Source organism: Paramisgurnus dabryanus, chromosome 18 (genome assembly GCF_030506205.2).
Source record: "Paramisgurnus dabryanus chromosome 18, PD_genome_1.1, whole genome shotgun sequence".
NCBI lineage: Eukaryota > Metazoa > Chordata > Actinopteri > Cypriniformes > Cobitidae > Paramisgurnus > Paramisgurnus dabryanus.
Window position 1 is genome coordinate 7,777,091 of NC_133354.1, and position 19,527 is coordinate 7,796,617.

General features: G+C 39.1%; 1 protein-coding gene across 1 annotated transcript; it reads left to right on the plus strand.

Moving 5' to 3' along the window:
- Positions 1 to 1,566: 1,566 nt before the first annotated feature.
- Positions 1,567 to 17,090, plus strand: jak2a (Janus kinase 2a). Its single transcript, XM_065243568.2, has 24 exons — positions 1,567 to 1,778; positions 10,162 to 10,380; positions 10,843 to 10,966; positions 11,041 to 11,158; positions 11,721 to 11,866; positions 11,964 to 12,255; positions 12,423 to 12,542; positions 12,640 to 12,797; positions 12,951 to 13,062; positions 13,166 to 13,352; positions 13,440 to 13,561; positions 13,661 to 13,795; positions 13,991 to 14,078; positions 14,156 to 14,283; positions 14,357 to 14,495; positions 14,632 to 14,783; positions 14,863 to 15,013; positions 15,120 to 15,253; positions 15,324 to 15,513; positions 15,591 to 15,715; positions 15,831 to 16,003; positions 16,263 to 16,380; positions 16,575 to 16,688; positions 16,785 to 17,090. Exons 2-24 carry the CDS (start codon positions 10,173 to 10,175, stop codon positions 16,890 to 16,892), a joined length of 3,342 nt encoding a protein of 1,113 aa, XP_065099640.1. The 5' UTR covers positions 1,567 to 1,778; positions 10,162 to 10,172; the 3' UTR covers positions 16,893 to 17,090.
- The last annotated feature ends 2,437 nt before the right edge of the window (positions 17,091 to 19,527 follow it).

Genomic DNA, 19,527 nt, shown 5'->3' on the forward strand with positions numbered 1-19,527 from the left:
CTGGGTTGGAGACTCCTGACCCAGGGTTTAGGAATGCACAGTGTGAAACGTCAAATTATGAATACCCAGGGTTATCTCTTAACCCCCGGTTAAGTTTGAACAGTGTGAAACATGAAAAAAAATTACCCAGGATTCCATTAGCCTGGTTTTAGAATAACCCAGGGTTAACAATTTCAGGTGTAAAAAGCCCTTTTGTGTTTTCCTAACCGAAAGATCAGTTTCTCATTGATTGATAGGCTTTTAAATGCCTTGTTTATGCACTTTATTTTTGGTAGAGGATTGTACGTCTATCCGTGTACTGAAAGTGCAGCTCTGTCTGGTTTTAGTGACAGTGCGGACACAACCTCTCCTCCTGAGGCAGTCATCTGTCCGTCTCTATAGTGCGCTTGTGTCCACTGAGTCTGAATCTGATCAAGATCTGTACTTTAATATGAGTGGATATTTTCAGCTATGCATTCATTATTTGTTGAAGGATGTTTTTACAAAGTTCTGCATGCAGGATCTCAATTGGATGTTTTTCCTATTTGGTGAAATCTTAGTTTGGATTTGTTAATGGACCTCACACCTCACTCCCATAGAGGGCAATTGCTTCAATCACTGATTCTAAGATTTTAAGTAAAATTCTGACATGGATCTCTTTTGGACATTGACACTTTATGGCATAAAGGCCCTACACATGCTTTATCTCTCAGTTCATTCACTGCAGGGTTAAAGTTTCCTGCAGATATAATTTTTAAGCCCAGACTCTCTCTCTCTCTCTCTCTCTCTCTCTCTCTTTCTCTCTCTCTCTCTCTCTCTCTCTCTCTCAAGAACACACAAGAACATAAGAACATCAAATAACTCGACCGCTGCAGTCCAGTATTTTTATGGCGCTCCCTTTTGTATCTCTAGAGGGCGCAACTTACAAGCACAGCACACAACACAGATAAAAAAAACGGGTAGTATATACGTGCCTCTGACGTCATATTGTTTATTGCAAAACCCACTTCATAGGAACAGGAGGTAAAAATGCCTCCGTCCTTGTGTGCAATCCGTCAAACACCCCAAAACAAGTCTCGGGGAATGACCTTTAATAAGTCTGAACAGTTGTTTTTGGTTGGGTTAGTTTTGTTAAATGTTTATTTGTTTTTTTACAAGCACAAGAAAACTAAAAAGTTGGTGTTAATTATACAAAAAAATAGATTTTCACAATGAGAAGACTTTATACTTCATGTTATTATTACAATTAATTATATAACAGTGTTAGAGACGCATCTGTATTAACAACAAATGCACGCTTTCTTTCATTATTCGTTATAAAAATAATACTTTTCTAAGTTTTAACAATCGAGATTCTAAACAACTGTAGACTAAACATGTTTGTATTCCACACACATCAAAATCATTGAAATCGTTTGAGAAATGTAAAAGTTCTTGTGCTTTATATATCTAAAAAACAGCATCACAGTTTACGCTCATTTGTTTGCGGGCTATTCTCGCCACATCTAATATGGCGGCGCCGCTGACGCATCGCAGAGCGGACCAAAGCGGACCAATGCGTGGTCTAGATATGACGCCATGACGTTAGTAGAAACCCCGCCCACCTATGTTGTATGGCTCGTGCGTGCTTGCGAATCGCGATCGTCTGATCAGAACCGGATTACGAGTCCCTTTCACTAGATCCAGATCTTAATTGAGTTCGGATGAATAGTTGACTGAGTTTAACGGCTGTTCGCGGTGCTGGTGGTCTCGGGTAATGCGGTTCGGTTTGGAGTCTCCATGACAACTAAACCAGTGGTGTGAGTAACTTAATCAATCAATAAATAAACACATATATGATACTTTAAACACAAACATTTAACGACAAACACATGATTATGATCAACGGTGGTTTACTGACGCGTGTTTGTTATTTGTTGATGTTTTGATTGATGTTGTTTACTTAATCTATTTGTGTACTTTACATGTGTTTGTTGTGTTTGCTGTCTTTTGGTGTCTAAACTTAAAGTTAAACTTTAGTAAGTGAGTCTTTATGCTGTTTGGTAGCTCAGAAGACTCCGCTTTCTGTTTCAGTTTGAAAGCAGCAGATAGATTTTCCCTCATCCCAGTTACTCGGACAGTTTTTGTTTTATGTGTTTGCACATTGTGATGAGAAGTACAACGAAAACATACGAGTACGTGCAGTCAGTGATATTTACACTGAATTAACGCTGTACTGAGATCAGTTGAGATCTGTTCATATTGAGTTCATGCGATCAGGGGGTCTTAAAGTTTTGCGGCCAGCGACCCCTTTAAGGGGACCCCCTTAAAATTCGAAGAGTTACTACAGAGCCCTTCATTCTCAACTGATATGTGGACTGGGCCTGGGGCTTTTTTAGGCTTCTCAATTTTTTTTATATTTTTCTATTTAATTAAAGAGCACCTATTTTATTGCTAGAAAACAAGACTATTTTGTGTATTTGGTATAATACAATGTGTTCGTGTGGTTTATGGTTAAAAAAGGCAATTTTTTCCCACATAATATACATTTTTATAGCTTCAGATTTCACTCTCTTCTTGAAACGGATTGATTTTGTCCTGCTCTGTGTCCCTGATTGGCCAGCTAATCTGTACATTGTGATTGGCCTGAATACCAGAAATGTGACGCTCCTTACCATGTTTGAAAGATTCGGTTGCCAACAGGAGTTAACTTGCAGGCTGTTAGTCTGAAGTCGGTCTTGTCTACATCACTAATCCCAGGAAGGAAACTGTTGCCTACAATCTGTGTGTTTGTTGTAGAAAAGAGAATTATGTTGGAGATGATAACTCGCGTCATTGTTTACTTTGGGGTTTGTACTCTTTGCTATCGTTAACATGAACTAATACACACTGAAGGCCGTTTTACACGGTACGCGGTAAGCGGCAAAATCGCCGCGCGGCTTCAGCTTTTCTCTTGTATTGGAAGCGTTTTGTGCAGAATTTAGTGCAAAAAAATATGTTGATCTTCAACAGCGCCTGTCACGAAGTACCATGTCCGGAGAAGGAATAGGATTTTGGGTGCACGAGCAAGGCGTGTGGACCAACTCCGCCTCATTTCTGTAACCGCCCCCGTTTTTCCGCTTTCCGCACGTCTCCTATTGAAAAAGAACTAAACACTCGCGGTTGCCGCGCACAGTGTGAAACGGCCTTTACACACCAAAGTAAATGGAAAACCGTTGTCGGAACACAGGTGCTCTTTAAAAGAAATGAGCTGTCGAACAAAGGCTTAAGCATCTTGGGCCAGGGCCTAGTTTTCAGGCACATGCAGGGCTCTAATATTTTTTTGATTGAATTGCAATTCAACTTATGTGTTTTTAGGAGAGTTGTTTTTTAATTTTAATTTTTTTAATTTTTTTTTTTTTAAAATGATTATTTATGAATGATCATAAAAGCTTTTATAAAATCAATAGAAGCAAGACGTTACTTAGATGGTCCCCATATATAAATATCCCCTTCTTAATAATACAACACAATTATGTCATTTATAACAAAGTATTTGACGGACCCCTTGGCATTAGACTTACACACCCACAACTAAGTTGGAAACCATTTATGGGAATATGCTAATGAATGGGAATTAACTTAACACTTTCAGAAATGAGGGTAAGCCTATATCAAGGAACTTAAAGATGCAATTTGTATAATTCGGGCCGCTAGAGGGCGTACAATCAAAACAATAACAATGATGTAGATTAATGATGGGATTTGTTGTCTTTAACTCAAACGCTGATGTCCATCCATCAATCAGAAGGGAACGCGAAATCATGTTAACACTAGGGGTGTCCTCGACTAAGGATTTACATATTCGAATCAGAATTTTCGAATCTTTCCATAGTCGACCGATAGTCGAATCATCTATGTTTGTATGCATGGGTTGGGAGGGGGCCAGACCAGGTACAAATTGGTAACTTTTATTTTCTTTCACAAACAGCACACATAAACAACTGTCTGATAAAGTGACCAAAACTGTCTTTCAAGTAATAAACGAAGACAAAACTGACGATGCATTTATATATATTTTTTTTAAGGTAAAATGTAAGGCAACATTTGTTTAATTATTCCTCATAACATTTTAAAGCCACGATCTACAGAACATCACACAAAAATACATTTTGATAACTAAACCTAAAAAAATAACAAAGGTATCCTGCCTTGGAAACTCCGGCTACAATTACGTGTTTTTATTTAATTTGGAGATAGCGCGTCAAAGCAGTCATGACCAAAAAAACCCGACAAATGAGAAATGACAAATAATTTGTGATTGTGACTGTAAATGATAAAAACTAATCTTTATTTACAATTCATTAAACGTTAATTTATAACAAGAAAAACACTGAAATTAATGATTATATAGACACTACGCGTTATTATTTAGCACAGAAATACCTGCTTGCTTGCTTTGACTTTGATCATCTCTGTATTCACTTTAGATACAGAAAGACCGGATGATATTATTTATTTCAGGAATCTCTTTGCTATCATTTGAAAGTGAACACCGACTGACCATAATATTAAATCACAAGAAAGACATTCGTGTCAGGCAGAAATAGGTTCGGTGCAGATACTAGTTTCCGTTTCATCACCGAAATAAAAAAAACGGCTTACCTGTTTTGTAGTTTAACTTTAAGATAGACAATATATGTTTTAAATACATTTTAAAAACGTATATACCCGTCGAAAAACATCCGTTTTTTAATGTTTAGTTTGATGAACTCCTAAATATGAGACGCAGAGCACCTAACCGTTCGGCTAAATTACATGCGCAAGCATGGCCAGCACGCAATAGCGCAACATCGATACAACGAAAAGCTATCCAAAATTTACATACTTAAATTAGATCGGAATTTACGTTTATAATAAATACAATTTTTTTTAAATAAAATTAGGTCAGAAGTAACAAAGTGCAGAACAAATATGCAAAATGCCTCAAGTGCACGGAAACAAAACACAAGCCAAATAGTTAAATCAGATAACCCAAAGTGATTTATAAATAAAATAAAATATAGAAATTATTAAAAGAACGAAAGACATAGTTTAATTTGCCAGCTTTGTCTTTTAAATGTCGAAACAAAGAGGCAAGGCTTTAATAACATAGAGACCTCTTATGGACGTGAAGCCCGGTCACAGGGGTTGTTGGATTTATTAACGCATTTTAAAAATATTTATTGAAAGCTGCTACTTCACATATTATTTGCAGCATTATCATAATATGCAGTATATTAATATATTGTGAGAAAGCTGTTATATGTGAAATCAGATAATGTGTGCACCCATACGGCCAAAATTAAATGATCCTCATTTCATAACACATCTGCGACGATTCGACTATGAGATTGGTAGTCGAATCAGGCTTCTCCTATCGATGCATCGAATCTTCGACTATTCGGGGTCACCCCTAGTTAACACATGAGGTAAAGTAATCAAGTTTTATAAATGTTATGTTTAATGACATCAGTTGTTTTTCCATTATGTAAGGTTTCATGTTATGTTCAAAACGCAATTGTTAGTCATAGATGTTAAATTATACAGTCCAGTCCAATACGATGGTTTGTTAACACAGCACAGAATTAAGTGTTCAGATCAACAAACTTACCATAAACAAGCGAATGGCCCGACAGACGCTATTACTTCCGCATTTATCCACGACACTGTTGTCATGTGGTTTTTACGTCAGTAAAGGCAGTAACAAAGGGTAACATAGATATTAACGTCATTGGCAGGCGACTGCACTGCCCCGTTTCACTGTTTAGAATGGCAATTTTCTCACGATTTACAAGTAGTTGAAAACATTAGAGATATTTTTTGTAATTAGCTGGAAAAAATATATAACACTGGACTAGTGGTTTTTGGATATTTACTGCAAATATCTTACAAACTGTACCTTTAAATGTAGTTGGGAAAAACATCTTGCATCATTATCTTGTTTAAGACAACCAGATAAAAAAAATCAGTTAAAAGTCATTCACACACACACAGCAACATTTGTAGTATGTATATTGATATTTGAGCTTTGGGTAGATGTTTACAAGTATTCTTTCAGATGAGTTATCATCAGGCATGGTATAGAGCATCATCATCCTCATCATCATCCTCTGTCCTCACCCTCAGATCATCAAGAAAATCTTTAAATCAGATTTATTCTTATACAACAGTTTTTTCTTTGTTCTCATATCTTTGGTCATTTCTTGAAAGTTTGTGTTTACTGGCACAAAAATACGATAGCTAGCTAACTAGCCAGCAAGTCAGATATGCTAAATGTTAGCTATCTTACAACATTTCATTGACAATTTATAAAGCTAACTATCATGGTGCTAGCTAAACTGCAATGCTGTTTCTTCTGCCGGTCAGTTTTTGTAGGTCATAAATTGTTTATATGTAGTTAGTTAGCATGTTGTTGATTGAGTTATGTTCATCTCAAATTAATCAGAGAAGTCAAGTCTTTTTTACTTGTTTTGGTCATTTGAATTAGTTTGCTTGCTTGTCGACCTAAATACTTATATTTATGCTTGTATTTGATGTAGGGATGGGCATTCGATTAAATTTTTTTAGTCGATTGTCGGGAGAATTAACGATCGACTATCGATTAATCATTAATATTTTTATCATAAAAAATAATTTATTAACTTTTATAATAAAAAAATGTTGAATACAAAAATACAGCGCGTTTTCCTCCATGAGACCTTTATTACAAGATCAACTTGTGGCAACCAGTTAAACTACATTTAGTTAGACAAACGGAACATATATGCGCTTGAATATGCGGTGCTCTAAAGCAGCGGAACCTGCAGCTGCGAGCCGCATTCTTAAACAGAGACTTAATTTGTTCCAAAAAATCATGACCTCTTCATGATTATTTTTTTGAAATCAAAACGGAAGGTCAGAGATAACAAAGTATGGTGTCAAATATTGCACCCTGGTGGTAAAATGTTGAATTGCTGCCACACAGTGAAATTCATTTAATTGCTTCAAGACCCATGCTACGCTAGGCAACGCAACCTGCATTAGATAAAAAAAAGTATTCGATTAATCAATAACAAATTAACGTCATCGACTAAATTCTTAACGATCAATTATCGATCATCGATTAATCATGCCCATCCCTAATTTGATGTATAAATATTACCAAAATTCCTCACCTTAACTTTCCATAAAAAGTGTCTGGAAAATTAACTGGTCCTCGATTTTAGCAGTCTGAGTCGAATTCTAGCAGTTTGGATCTGGTTATAGCGGTTTGTGTCTGATTCTAGCGGTTTGGATCTGGTTATAGTGTTTTTTTTTTTTGTTCTATGCAGTATTTTTTTGCACACACGTCTGTGAGCTGCTGTGTGATAACCCAGACATTTCAGCAGGTTTTTTCTGCAGATAAAAGCACTACTGTGTGTCTGCATGCACACTGATAACTCGTACAAACACAAACTGAGTTCATGTGTGAGTATTTTCATCTGTGCCGTATGTATTTGTCAGTTTGTCTCCATGTGATGCTTATGTAGCTGGAAGCAGCAAAAACAACAACAAGCAAAGCACTAAACGTGCATCTGTTTAAATAACACAGCAGTTGAAATACTAGCAATGAAAGACTTGACTAGTCAGCTGGTCTGATCATCTAGCTGCAGCGTAACCCACTCAGAGAGTCGATTGAGTTTGTGAACTTTAAATCTTATGTACACACACACACACACACACACTCTAACACAAACACTGAGTGCCATTTTTGTTTCCTGTTTCTCTGGAGTGTTTTGTGCCACCACAGAATCCTCAGAGTGACCCGCAGCAATGTGACAGAATTTGCATGGTGCATGATGTGAAGTAAGAGCATAAGTTACAGTGATGTGATCTTATACATAGTTTATCAGCTGATGATGATGATGATGATGATGTGAAGGGTACTCGTCTGAGATGGAAATTGTCATGGTTCAGTCTTGCGGTTCACAGCAATGCATTACTACAGTAAACTATTGGCTCAATATTTTGTGATAAGTTTGTCTGATATATATATTCTATTGTATAACAAAATTCACCTAGAAATGTCTGTTTAAATAAAAAAAATAGAAAATACATTTTGAACACGTTTAAGATATTCACTGTTGTACAGTTGTTTGAACCGTGTGCATAAGTTCATTAAAGAGAGAGTTCACCCAAAAATGAACATTCATTACTCGCTCTCATGTTTTTACAAACCTATATACATTTAATTGCTCTGATAAACATGAAGGAAGATTTTGATGAATGTCTGTAACCAAACAACACTGAATGCCTGGACACAAAACCACAGAAAGATTTCTCAGAATATATTTTAGTTCCACAGAAGACAGAATCATATAGTTTACAGGGTTTGAATGACATGTGGGTGAATAAATGATCAGTTTTCTTATGTTTTGAAAGACTGATTTTGTCATAAAAATCTTTTAATCTGAATAACTTTTTGTAGACTAAATATAATTGTGCTTATATATTTTTTGTTAAAAAGAAAAGTAGAATTTTAATAAATGATAATAAAGATGATAATAAAGTTTACGGGAGATCCTTCAGTACAGTTTAAAATCATTTCAAGCTGAGACCTCATGAAGCAGTTTGATAAAAGATAAGAGAACATTTCTGCAAAATCAAAGAGATTTAAACTAGGTCAGTCTTAGCCTAGCGGTTAGAGTCGACGGTTGCAGGTTTTCATGGCCAGCAGATTACGACTGAGGTGCCCTTGAGCAAAGCACTTTAACCCATTCACACTTTCAATTAAATAATAAAAGTGTCTTTTAGAGATGTCGTTTACTCTTAACTTTAACACAGTGTGCATGTAAACATATAATAAAGTAACGTGTAGTGCAGTATGGATGCAGAGAAAGGAAAATTCTTGGCTGAAGCTGAATAAAATGAAAAACTCAGCCGCATACTGAACAATTTTTTATTATATTTTTAATTTTCCTAATTATTTTGCAATTTTTCTCACCATTGTACAAGTTTTGTTCAAAATGTCCTGTTTATTATATTGATTAACATTTCAGCAGTCATTATAGGGCCTTTTACACCGGGTCACTTCTCTGATCAGATATCTGACTTGTTTAAACTCATAAATGAGTCTTGGCTCATATTAATTCCATCTTCTATTCCTATGCAAAATGCAAATAACATATTCATTACTCTACCTTAAAGCAACACTATGTAGTTTTTTTACCTTTAAATAATGTCTCTCAAATTATTTCAGTGATAGAACAACTTTTAACTGGACAAATTGTACTGTTGCTGCAACCTGAGCAGCCTCCTAGCTGCTACAAGCACACTCTGAAAGTGGCGGTGGAGGGTAGGAAACACAGCCCCGCCCCTCCCCCTGCCTGCAGAAGAGTGTCTGATACCAGGCACTGTTGCGCTTTTCAACCACATGGGGGAGCTGTAAGTCATTTTTACATGGAAACTACATAGTGTTGCTTTAAGAAATGTACAATGATGCTTATATACCACTGAACTGTATGTTGAGCAGCGGACGAGCACAGGGAGAGAGAGAGACGGCGGCAAGATTGGCATGACACTCAACAAAGCAGCCTTACAAAAAGCTTATTGTTAATAAAGGTTTTATTTCTGGTTAAATATAAGCGTGTTTGTCATTGTAGGACTAGGAAGTTTTTATTACATACTGCTGACGCTCTTTGTGGCTCTATGACATGAGATGAAGAGCTAAAGTCTCTCGTTCTCTGTGCTTGTGGATTCAGCAGACAAATACCCAGAATCGCCACCACCGCTGTGTTTTCTCATACACATGGCATTCAGGATGTCTTGATTTTAAATGATAAATGAAACGTGTAGTACTGTATGTTTTCACGTCTTTCTCTGACACTTTAAAATGCTTTCACCAACATGTTTGCTGCATTTGCGCATCTCTCACTCCGCGCTGGTTACTGTGTGATCTTGCCATCAGAGACCTCATTGTTTGTTGACATGTATTCTGACTTTTTCACATGTTTGGCTCAACAACGAAAATGATTTTTTTGCTATTTTTGTCCAAATAATTTTGGTTGCCGAACATTCGGTTTATCCCTAGTGTGCAATACTGACCCATTGTTCTATTTGTTGTAAACGGATAGCCGTGCTTCACGTGCAAGGACGAGTTAATAGTTTTTTACTTAATTGTGCAGCCCTACCTCCCGCCTCTAATATGTGTGAGTGTCTCTACAGGGTAATGGTACATGGCTTTGACCACGTTTGTTACCATGGAGACGCCCTCATGTGTGAGTACAGCGCATGTCAACGGTGATTCACATTCAGAGAAATCGTCGTCTAGCGCCGCCCTGGAGGTTCATCTGCTCTGCTGCAGAGACGAATCACGTGTGCTCTCATACCCACCTGGAGAATATGTGACAGAGGAGATCTGCATCAGTGCAGCTAAAGAGTGTGGTAAGTGTGTGTGTGTGTGTGTGTGTGTGCGATAATGTGTGTCTTAATCAAACAAAACACATATTGTGTATTATGCCTTTTTATGCCTTTGGCTATACAGTGTTAGTGAAGGCTGGTAAACTTCCTGTTCCCACTCTTGCCACTTCCTGTTTACCCATGTGAGTGTCTAGCGTTTATTTTGGTATGAGTGTGCGAGTTTTAGGGTTCATGCATCTTCACATTTGTGTGTGTTTCTGCAGGACACACCCTGTTTGACTTCCTCTTTTCTTTCTTCCCTCTTTAACACAGCTGCCGCCCATCCACCTGTCTGTCTGTCCTCATCATGGACAGGCAGACAGACAGACAGCTGTAGAGTAACTGGCATCTGTGTTTGTTTCACTTAGGAGATCTCCGGTTCTCTTGATGTTTCTCGTGAAGTCTCGTTGCATAAATGAGTTCAAACGTGTGTGTGTTTTTACACAGGTATCAGTCCCATGTACTGCAGTCTGTTTGGACTGATGAGGGAAAAGGACCGCGTCTGGCTTCCGCCTAATCATGTTTTTAAGATTGAACCATCCATCAATGAAAAGCTTCTGTTCAGAATCAGGTACACAGAGTCACGTCACAAGCTCAGTCCTGCTGTAGGTTGTCTGATGCTTGACTCATTCACTCTCTGTATAGGTTTTATTTTCCAGGCTGGTATGGGAGCAGTTCAAACTGTGCCCGCAGATACGGCATCACAAAGAGTTCAGAGGCACCTGTGCTCGATGACATCACAACGGCTTATCTGTTTGCGCAGGTGAGAAACAGAAACACACACTACCGTGAGTCCTGTGTCGGGCCAACAGTAAAGCATCCTTCATCCGTCATTTGTGGGGTTGCCTTTCCACCAAGGGTGTGGGTTTAGTCCAGAAGCTAATGTAAAGGTTTTGAAGAACAAGGGTCAACACTCTTAGCCAATAAAAGCCTTTAAAACCTATAAAATGCTTATCATTGTTTTCTAGAATATCATAGAATGATGTGAAAAAGTAATCTACAAATAGTGAAGCAGCGAAACACAAAATCTTTCCCTGCCATTCACAAAACCCTTAACATTTATGCATTTAGTAGATGCTTTTATTCAAACTGACTTACAGGGCATTGCAAGTTAAAAAATTTTGTGTGTGTGTTTCCTGGGTTCAACCCATGGTGACTAATAATGCATGATGTTCATTTAGACACTGAGGTAACCATTTCACCACTTTTCAAAGCCATTTGACAAATATATCAAACTCATCACAGATGAACTCTGGATGGCTCTTTAGTTTAGTTTTACTGTAAAAATGTAGCTGATCCAAAGTGTTTTTGTGTTTGTTTATCAGTGGAGATGTGACTTTCTGAGTGGCGCAGTCAACGTCCCCATCAGTCTACAGTTTCAGGAAGAATGTTTGGGATTGGCTGTTCTTGATATGATGCGATTGGCCAAAGATAAAGGCAAATCACCCGTCGAAATCTACAATCACAGCAGGTAAGAGCTCATTTCCGGGTTGTTTATCATTCGCTTCAGAGCCTTAATGACATCATCTGATGGACGAGCCTCGACGTGACGTGACGTTCTTTTGCAGTTATAAGTCGTTCCTTCCGAAGAACATGCGAGCCCACATTCAGAAGCAACACTTTGTGACCCGGAAGCGAATTCGATTCCGCTTTAGGAAGTTCATTCGGGAGTTCAGCTCGTGTAAAGCCACGGCACGAGACCTCAAGCTGAAGTACGTGGTCAGTCTAGAGACGCTCCAGACGGCCTTCTACACCGAACGTTTTCATGTCTACGAGCGGTCCACGGGACCGGTCACCATCGTGGTCAGCGGCAAGCACGGCATTCGATGGTCCAAAGGAAAAGAGGAGAGAGATGGAGAGGTAACCTGTGGTGTTTTGTTTCACTTATCTGTTTTGAACGGTGCGTGTTTGTTGTGTGGAGCTCAGCTGTGTGTGGTGATGTGAGGTCACTGATGGGGTCGAGATGAAGACTCTGTTGTCTGTGTCTCTGTCTGACTATCTGTCTCTTGCTCTCTGTGTCTGCTCAGGGTCTGCAGGTATACTGTGATTTCTCGGAGGTCATTGACATCAGTATAAAGCAGGGGACTAAAGACGGATCCGTCGAGAATCGAATCGTTTCTATTAACAGACAGGACAGTCAGACTCTGGTACTGCTCTTTCTCACATGTACGCACGCACACACAGTTCTGGAAAAACCTCATTCTGATTTGTGTTGACTGTAGATTTTCTGTTTGTGTCTGACAGGAGCTGGAGTTTCATTCTCTGTCGGAGGCTTTATCCTTTGTGTCTTTGATTGACGGCTACTACAGGCTCACCACAGATGCTCATCATTACTTGTGTAAGGAGGTGGCGCCCCCTAGACTCCTGGAGGCCATACAGATCAACTGTCACGGCCCTGTTTCGTAAGTTCAACTCTACGTGTGCTACACCACCATTCAGAAGTTAAGATCTAAAAGAGAGGTGTATGTCTACATCTTGGAAATGTTTTTTTAGCAATAATGACTGTACATGCATGAACGTTCACCTACAGAAATGAAGCATTGTTGTGTTTTCAGGACGGAGTTTGCCATCAGTTGTCTGCGGCGGTGTGAAAATCAGACGGGCATTTATATCCTCAGATGCAGCCCGAAAGATTACGACAAATACTTCCTTTCATTTGTCATTGAGGCAAGTGTGATGTTATATGAATTTATTTCTATTGTATTATGTGAGAAAGAACAAGGCCTGAAATGATGAAGACTCACGATGAAGGGTGTGTGTGTCTGTACAGTGTGACGGACAGCAGCAGATCAAACACTGTCTCATTCATCGCTCACATTCAGGGGAGTTTGTGCTCAGTGGAGCCAAATGCAGTTTTGGGAGTTTGAGTGAATTACTGCAACGCTACCAGAAGGAGGCGCTGCGCTCCGACACTCACGTCTTCCAGTTAACTCGCTGCTGTCCACCCAAAACCAAAGGTCAGAGACAAATATGCAGAATATTTATTTATTTTGTGTCATTTGAGCTCAGTTGATCTGTGTGTTTGTATTCTTGTCTGTTTTTAGATAAATCCAACCTGCTGGTGTCCAGGAGTAATGAGACCTCTAATGTTTGTCTTTCTCCATCTGTGTTCAAACACATCAATCAGATGATCTTCCACAAAATCCGTAAAGAAGATCTGGAGACTGTAAGTCTAAACACACACACACACACACACACACACACACACACACACACACACATGCATGACATTAAATGTTTTAAACTGTTTTGTTGGTGGACACAGAGGGAATGTTTGGGTCAGGGAACGTTCACTCAGGTGTTTCGAGGTGTCCGGATGGAGCTCGGAGACTATGGAGAGGTCCACAAGATGGAAGTTGTGCTGAAAATCCTAGAAAAATCCCACCGCAACTACACAGAGGTTTTTATGGGAAAACTACTGCTGCACAATAATACAAAATCTCTCTCTCTCTCTCTCTCTCTTTCTTTCTCTCTCTCTCTCTCTTTCTTTCTTTCTTTCTTTCTTTTGTTCTATCAGTTTGCCATGATTGTGTTTAGTTATAATATAAAGTTATAATTACAATACACAATGTTTGTCTGTCTGTATCTTTTGCAGTCGTTCTTTGAGTCGGCGAGCATGATGAGTCAGTTGTCACACAAACACATTCTGCTGAATTATGGCATCTGCGTGTGCGCAGACGAACGTAAGGCTCACGCAGGCGGTGTTGGTGTACAGGTGATGTGGTGTTTTGTGAGGTGTAAGCATGCGCTTGTCTTTCAGACATCATGGTGCAAGAGTACGTCCGCTTCGGCTCTCTGGACACGTACTTGAGGAGAAACCGCAGCTCCATCAACATCACCTGGAAGCTGGAGGTCGCAAAGCAACTGGCCTGGGCACTGCACCACCTGGTGAGCGCGACGCGTGACCTTTACGAACAGCAACCGATTCAAGCTCGATCTGATATCTGATCTCCTTCCACAGGAGGAAAAGAACCTGATCCACGGAAACGTTTGTGCCAGGAACGTTCTGGTGACTCGTGAGGAAGATCGAAAGACCGGAACGCCTCCGTTTGTCAAACTGAGTGACCCAGGAATCGGTCTGACAGTTCAGGCCAAAGAGTGTACGAGCTTGGCTCAGATCTGCTGAATTCTTGTCTAATACTTTAGATTTAATCCTTCACTTCTTAGTGTTTATGTAAAGCTGCTTTGAAACAATGTGACGTCTGATTGAACTGAATGTGTGCGATGGTTCTGTAGTTCTGATCGACCGCATCCCCTGGGTTCCTCCGGAGTGTGTCAGGGACAGTCGCAACTTGACTTTGGCGGCAGATAAATGGAGCTTTGGCACGACGCTGTGGGAGATTTACTGCGGTGGAGATCGACCTCTCGCCGCATACGACAGCTCCAAGGTGCGGCGTCGCCGAAGCGTCTATGTGTGTGCGTCTGTCGTGTCTGGCTGGAGATGACGATTGTTTTTTTGTCGTGCAGAAGCTGTTGTTTTACGAGGACAAGCATCAGCTTCCAGCTCCTAAATGGACAGAACTGGCTAATGTTATTAACAGCTGTATGGACTACGAGCCTCTTCACAGACCGTCATTCAGAGCTCTCATCAGAGATCTCAACAGCCTCTTCACACCAGGTGCTGCTCTCATATACGCTAGTATACCTTACTAAAGTTAACCACAGGTGTTCTGCTGTTAACTACACTGCTCAGTAACTCACCCTTAACTTACTGTTTTGCTCAGACTACGAGTTGTTAGTAGAGAGCGAGATGGTGATGAGCAGGAATCGAGCTTTGGGTATTACTGGAGCGTTTGAGAATCAGGAGCCAGCTCAGTTTGAAACCAGACATCTGATCTTCCTTCAGCTGCTGGGGAAGGTGAAGAGTCAACACACACACACACACACACACACACACACACACTCTAAATGTGTCTGTCTGTCTGCAGGGTAACTTTGGCAGTGTGGAGAAGTGCAGGTACGACCCGCTGCAGGATAACACCGGTGAGGTCGTCGCAGTGAAGAAGCTGCAACACAGCACAGCCGAGCATATGCGAGACTTTGAGCGGGAAATTGAGATCCTGCGATCACTGCAGCATGAGAATATAGTCAAATATAAGGGAGTGTGTTACACTGCAGGTAAGACTTCACTACAGCACTTTCATCCTAAAGGTCCTACAGGCCGTCTCTTCATCTGTCTGTCTATCTGTCTGCAGGCCGAAAGAATTTACGTCTCATAATGGAATATTTGCCCTTCGGAAGTTTGAGAGATTACCTTTCCAAAAATAAGGAGTGTTTTGACCACAAGAAACTCTTGATGTATGCATCCCAAATCTGTAAGGTACTGAAAATCTCTACACAATAACAGCCTGTTCTGACACATGCACAAACATTTGATTATAACACAAACTAAAGTTAAATGGGCTGACGGTGTGTGTGTGTGTGTGTGTGTTTAGGGAATGGACTACCTTGCATCAAAGCGCTACGTCCACAGAGACTTGGCTACTCGTAACATACTAGTGGAGAGTGAATTTCGGGTAAAAATCGGAGACTTTGGCCTCACTAAAGTTCTTCCTCAGGATAAGGAATATTACACGGTGCATGAGCCGGGTGAAAGCCCCATATTCTGGTGAGATCTTTAGACCATTGAATCACAGGAAATGTTCACAGGATTATTATCAAATCTTATTTTTTATTTTTTTTACCTATAAAACATGTATACATCATTTAAAAGAAACAAACACAGAGATTTTCTTTGTCTTTGTTTTTAATAAAAGGCTTCATTTATGTCAACATTTCATTTCTGTTTTTTTGTTGATGGATAAATATTTTTGTGAAATTTCGTATTAAATGTCAAATGTGTGATGATGATGTGTGTTGTGATGAAGGTACGCACCAGAATCTCTGACCGAGAGTAAGTTTAGCGTCGCATCTGATGTCTGGAGTTTTGGAGTCGTTCTGTACGAACTTTTCACCTTCAGTGACAAAACCTGCAGCCCTCCGACTGTAAGTCTCTTAATATTCTCTTCATCAGATCCATGATCATAATAAGAGTCAGGTGTTTAAATCTGATACGATGTGATTTTTAACTGGACCTGATGCATGCTAGTAGAGTTTAAATATGACCCTCGCTTCAGGTATTCGCAAGTGTGCGTCCTGATTATAAACATCCATGCAGCGCGAGTTTGTTTCTGTGGCAGGTGTTCATGGAGCAGATGGGTGAAGATAAACAGGGTCAAATGATCGTTTATTACTTGATTGATCTGCTCAAAAGAAACTACCGTTTACCGTCTCCAAACGGATGCCCGGCTGAGGTAACTGTTGAACCCTCATCTAAACCGAAAGCAGTGAAGAGGTTTCTACAAACAGAGCCGTGTATCTGATCGCCCTGTCCTGTGTCTTTCTTTCAGATTTACACCTTAATGACACAATGTTGGACGGCAGAGCCGAGCGAGCGACCCACATTTAAAGATCTCGCTCGGAGAGTAAACGCCATCCAGGACGGCACGAACAGCTGACTGATGTGTGCGACTGATTTTCTTTAAGAAATGTCGCTGCAGGATCTGCGGGTTGGAGACTTGCGTCTCTTTTTAGTTTGAGCAGGATTAGAGCCGCTAGTGCTCGAGTTACTCTCATATCTGGTGTTTACTTTACTGTCGTACGTGTTGTTTTATGATTTTGTATTATTATTAAAAAAACAATGTGGAATATTTTAACGTGTGAAAATTCATGTTACACAACAGTGTGTGGATGGTGTAAAAGTTCAAAGGTGATTTAAAAACTATGACAGACTGGAAGAAATGTTGAGTGCTTATAGCAGAGGTGCTTAAATCTTGTGCGTGTGTGTGTGCGTGTGCCTGTGTCTGTGTGTGTCTGTGTGTGTGTGTCCAGTATTCATCCAAACCTAATAAAACCCAACCTGTACTTGCTGAACACAGGTCTTGGAAATCACTTCCCAAACTTACACTAAACTAACCACAGAAACACGAAACTAACCACAGACTAAATAGATACGTTGTTGTTTTGCTTGACTGTAGTTCACACACACACACACACGATTTACATTTCAGTTCAGTTCCTGAATTTCGTTTTAAAAGCAGTGAGTTTTAAATACAATTAAAAATATTAAAGGGGACAGAGAATGAAAACCCATTTTTATCTTGTCTTTGTTGAATAATGGTAGTCTACCCACATTCACGAACATACAAAAAGTGCTAAACATGCTAAACATCTCAGTCTCATAGAAATTACTCTTTTAGAAATGTCAGCCAGAAAACGGCCCAATCTGAAAAACTGATGCTTATGACATCACAGGCCTCTCACTGCCCCTCCACTTTAAAATAATTGGCTACATTTTTTGAGTGGCAGCAAAGTCAGCCAATCAGTAATGAGATTGCAAGTTAAGCCAGTAGGGGGAGCCAAATAGGTGCAAAATCCCCCACCCTAATAGAGCTGTCTGAGAGAGGTTTTTAGGAAGCTTCTAAGGCATTACAGACCCAAACAAAAAATGTTTGTCTACATGTCACATCACAGAACAAGGATAAATACCCCGTTCAATCATTCTATGTCACCTTTAAAGGATCTGTGTAATAAATATCTTGATTTCAGTTTTAAAATCTTACTTGGTTAAACTTTATAATAAGGGTCAATGAATCATAATGAACTAAGACATAAATGTATTTTTACTTCAGCATGAACTAATCATAAACTAATCAAGAGTCATCATTAAGAACAACATTTTAGTTGTATTAATTAACAATGAATTGACGTGTTGAGTCATGTTGTAGTTAATGATGACTCTTCATTAGTTTATGATTAGTACATGCATTAACTCAGCATTAGTTCATATTAAAGTAAGAATTAATTTAGGTCTTAGTTCATGATTTATGGACCCTGCTTATAAAAGTGTTACCTCTCACTTTAATAGACGTAACGGACAGACATCTAGATCTGATGTCACCTATCAACGCTTTGTGTTTTATTTTATAAATATTTAATTCAACTTTAACTCTCCAGAGATGGAGAAGAACGCTTGTGAAGTGTCTCTTGGCTCAATAAATAGTTTGATGTGCTCTGTGTTCATCACTTAAAACATGCAGTGAAACTCGATGAGTTGCTGATTTTATTGACGACTAAATTGGTGCCAATGAATGAAATCATTGTTTTTATTATTACTCTTGCATTTATTTTTTATGGATTTTTACAAAAGTTATTTTTGTAAAGTATAGCACTGATGTACTGATCTGTCTTTCCATAAGAAAAAATGAATGAATTGCAAACATCCTAAAGTTTGACTTTAATTTAGTGTTTTTATTGTGGTTTGATTGAACATCAAATTTGTAATTGAATAACTTCATTGTTAATTTTTCGTACAAAATAAAAGTGCTCTGAGGTTCTCATGTGTTTAAAGCTAAAGTTCAGTTCAGTTCAGCAAATTTATTTCAAGCATACAATGCAAAATGTACAATATGTACAACACAACAACAATTAAAAACAAAAACAAAAAAACTACTGATAAACCAACAATCAAGATTCATTGCATGCTTGAAAAGGAGTGGGCTGAAGTTTAACACTTAGAGCTAAAAAAAAGCTAAAGTGCAGTTTATACTTCTGCATTGAGTGTACGATGTAGCCTAAGCATAAATGCGTACTAGCCTGATGCGGACCTCTCCAAAAACGTAACAACATGTCAATTCTGCGTGGACCGCAAGTGCTGTGATTGGTCCACCAGTCAAAAAATCTGCCTCTTTTTTCCGCTTGCAATGGTAAAATAAAAAATTGATATGTTAAATGATATTTAACAACTCACTAATTCACTAATAGTGTGGACATGCACACACAATATCTGTATATTACACCGACGAGCATTCACAGAGGATGATGATGTCAAGGAGGGATTTACTGATCGCTACACCAAACAATCTCTTCATAGGAAGCCTGTAGCTGAATCTCTATGTGCAGAACTACGAGTGGTTAATGAAGGATTATGTTAACTGGTCTGAACCCAACACTAAAGTCCACAGCCTCTTGACATCTGTTGAAAGAGCATCTCTTTATGTCGAGGAGCGCACACTTTTTTAACATGCTAGCTGACCTACAAAAGTACAAGTGAAGCACTTGATCATGCAACTAAAACTACATCAGCATTTCTTA

What these genes read in the sequence shown, in the direction of transcription:
- jak2a (XM_065243568.2), top strand. Translation starts at nt 10,173, where the DNA reads ATGGCTTTGACCACGTTTGTTACCATGGAGACGCCCTCATGTGTGAGT. An exon ending in CAGTGCAGCTAAAGAGTGTG is followed by an intron (nt 10,381 to 10,842) that starts GTAAGTGTGTGT and finishes GTTTTTACACAG; the next exon opens with GTATCAGTCCCATGTACTGC. An exon ending in CCTGGGCACTGCACCACCTG is followed by an intron (nt 14,284 to 14,356) that starts GTGAGCGCGACG and finishes CTCCTTCCACAG; the next exon opens with GAGGAAAAGAACCTGATCCA.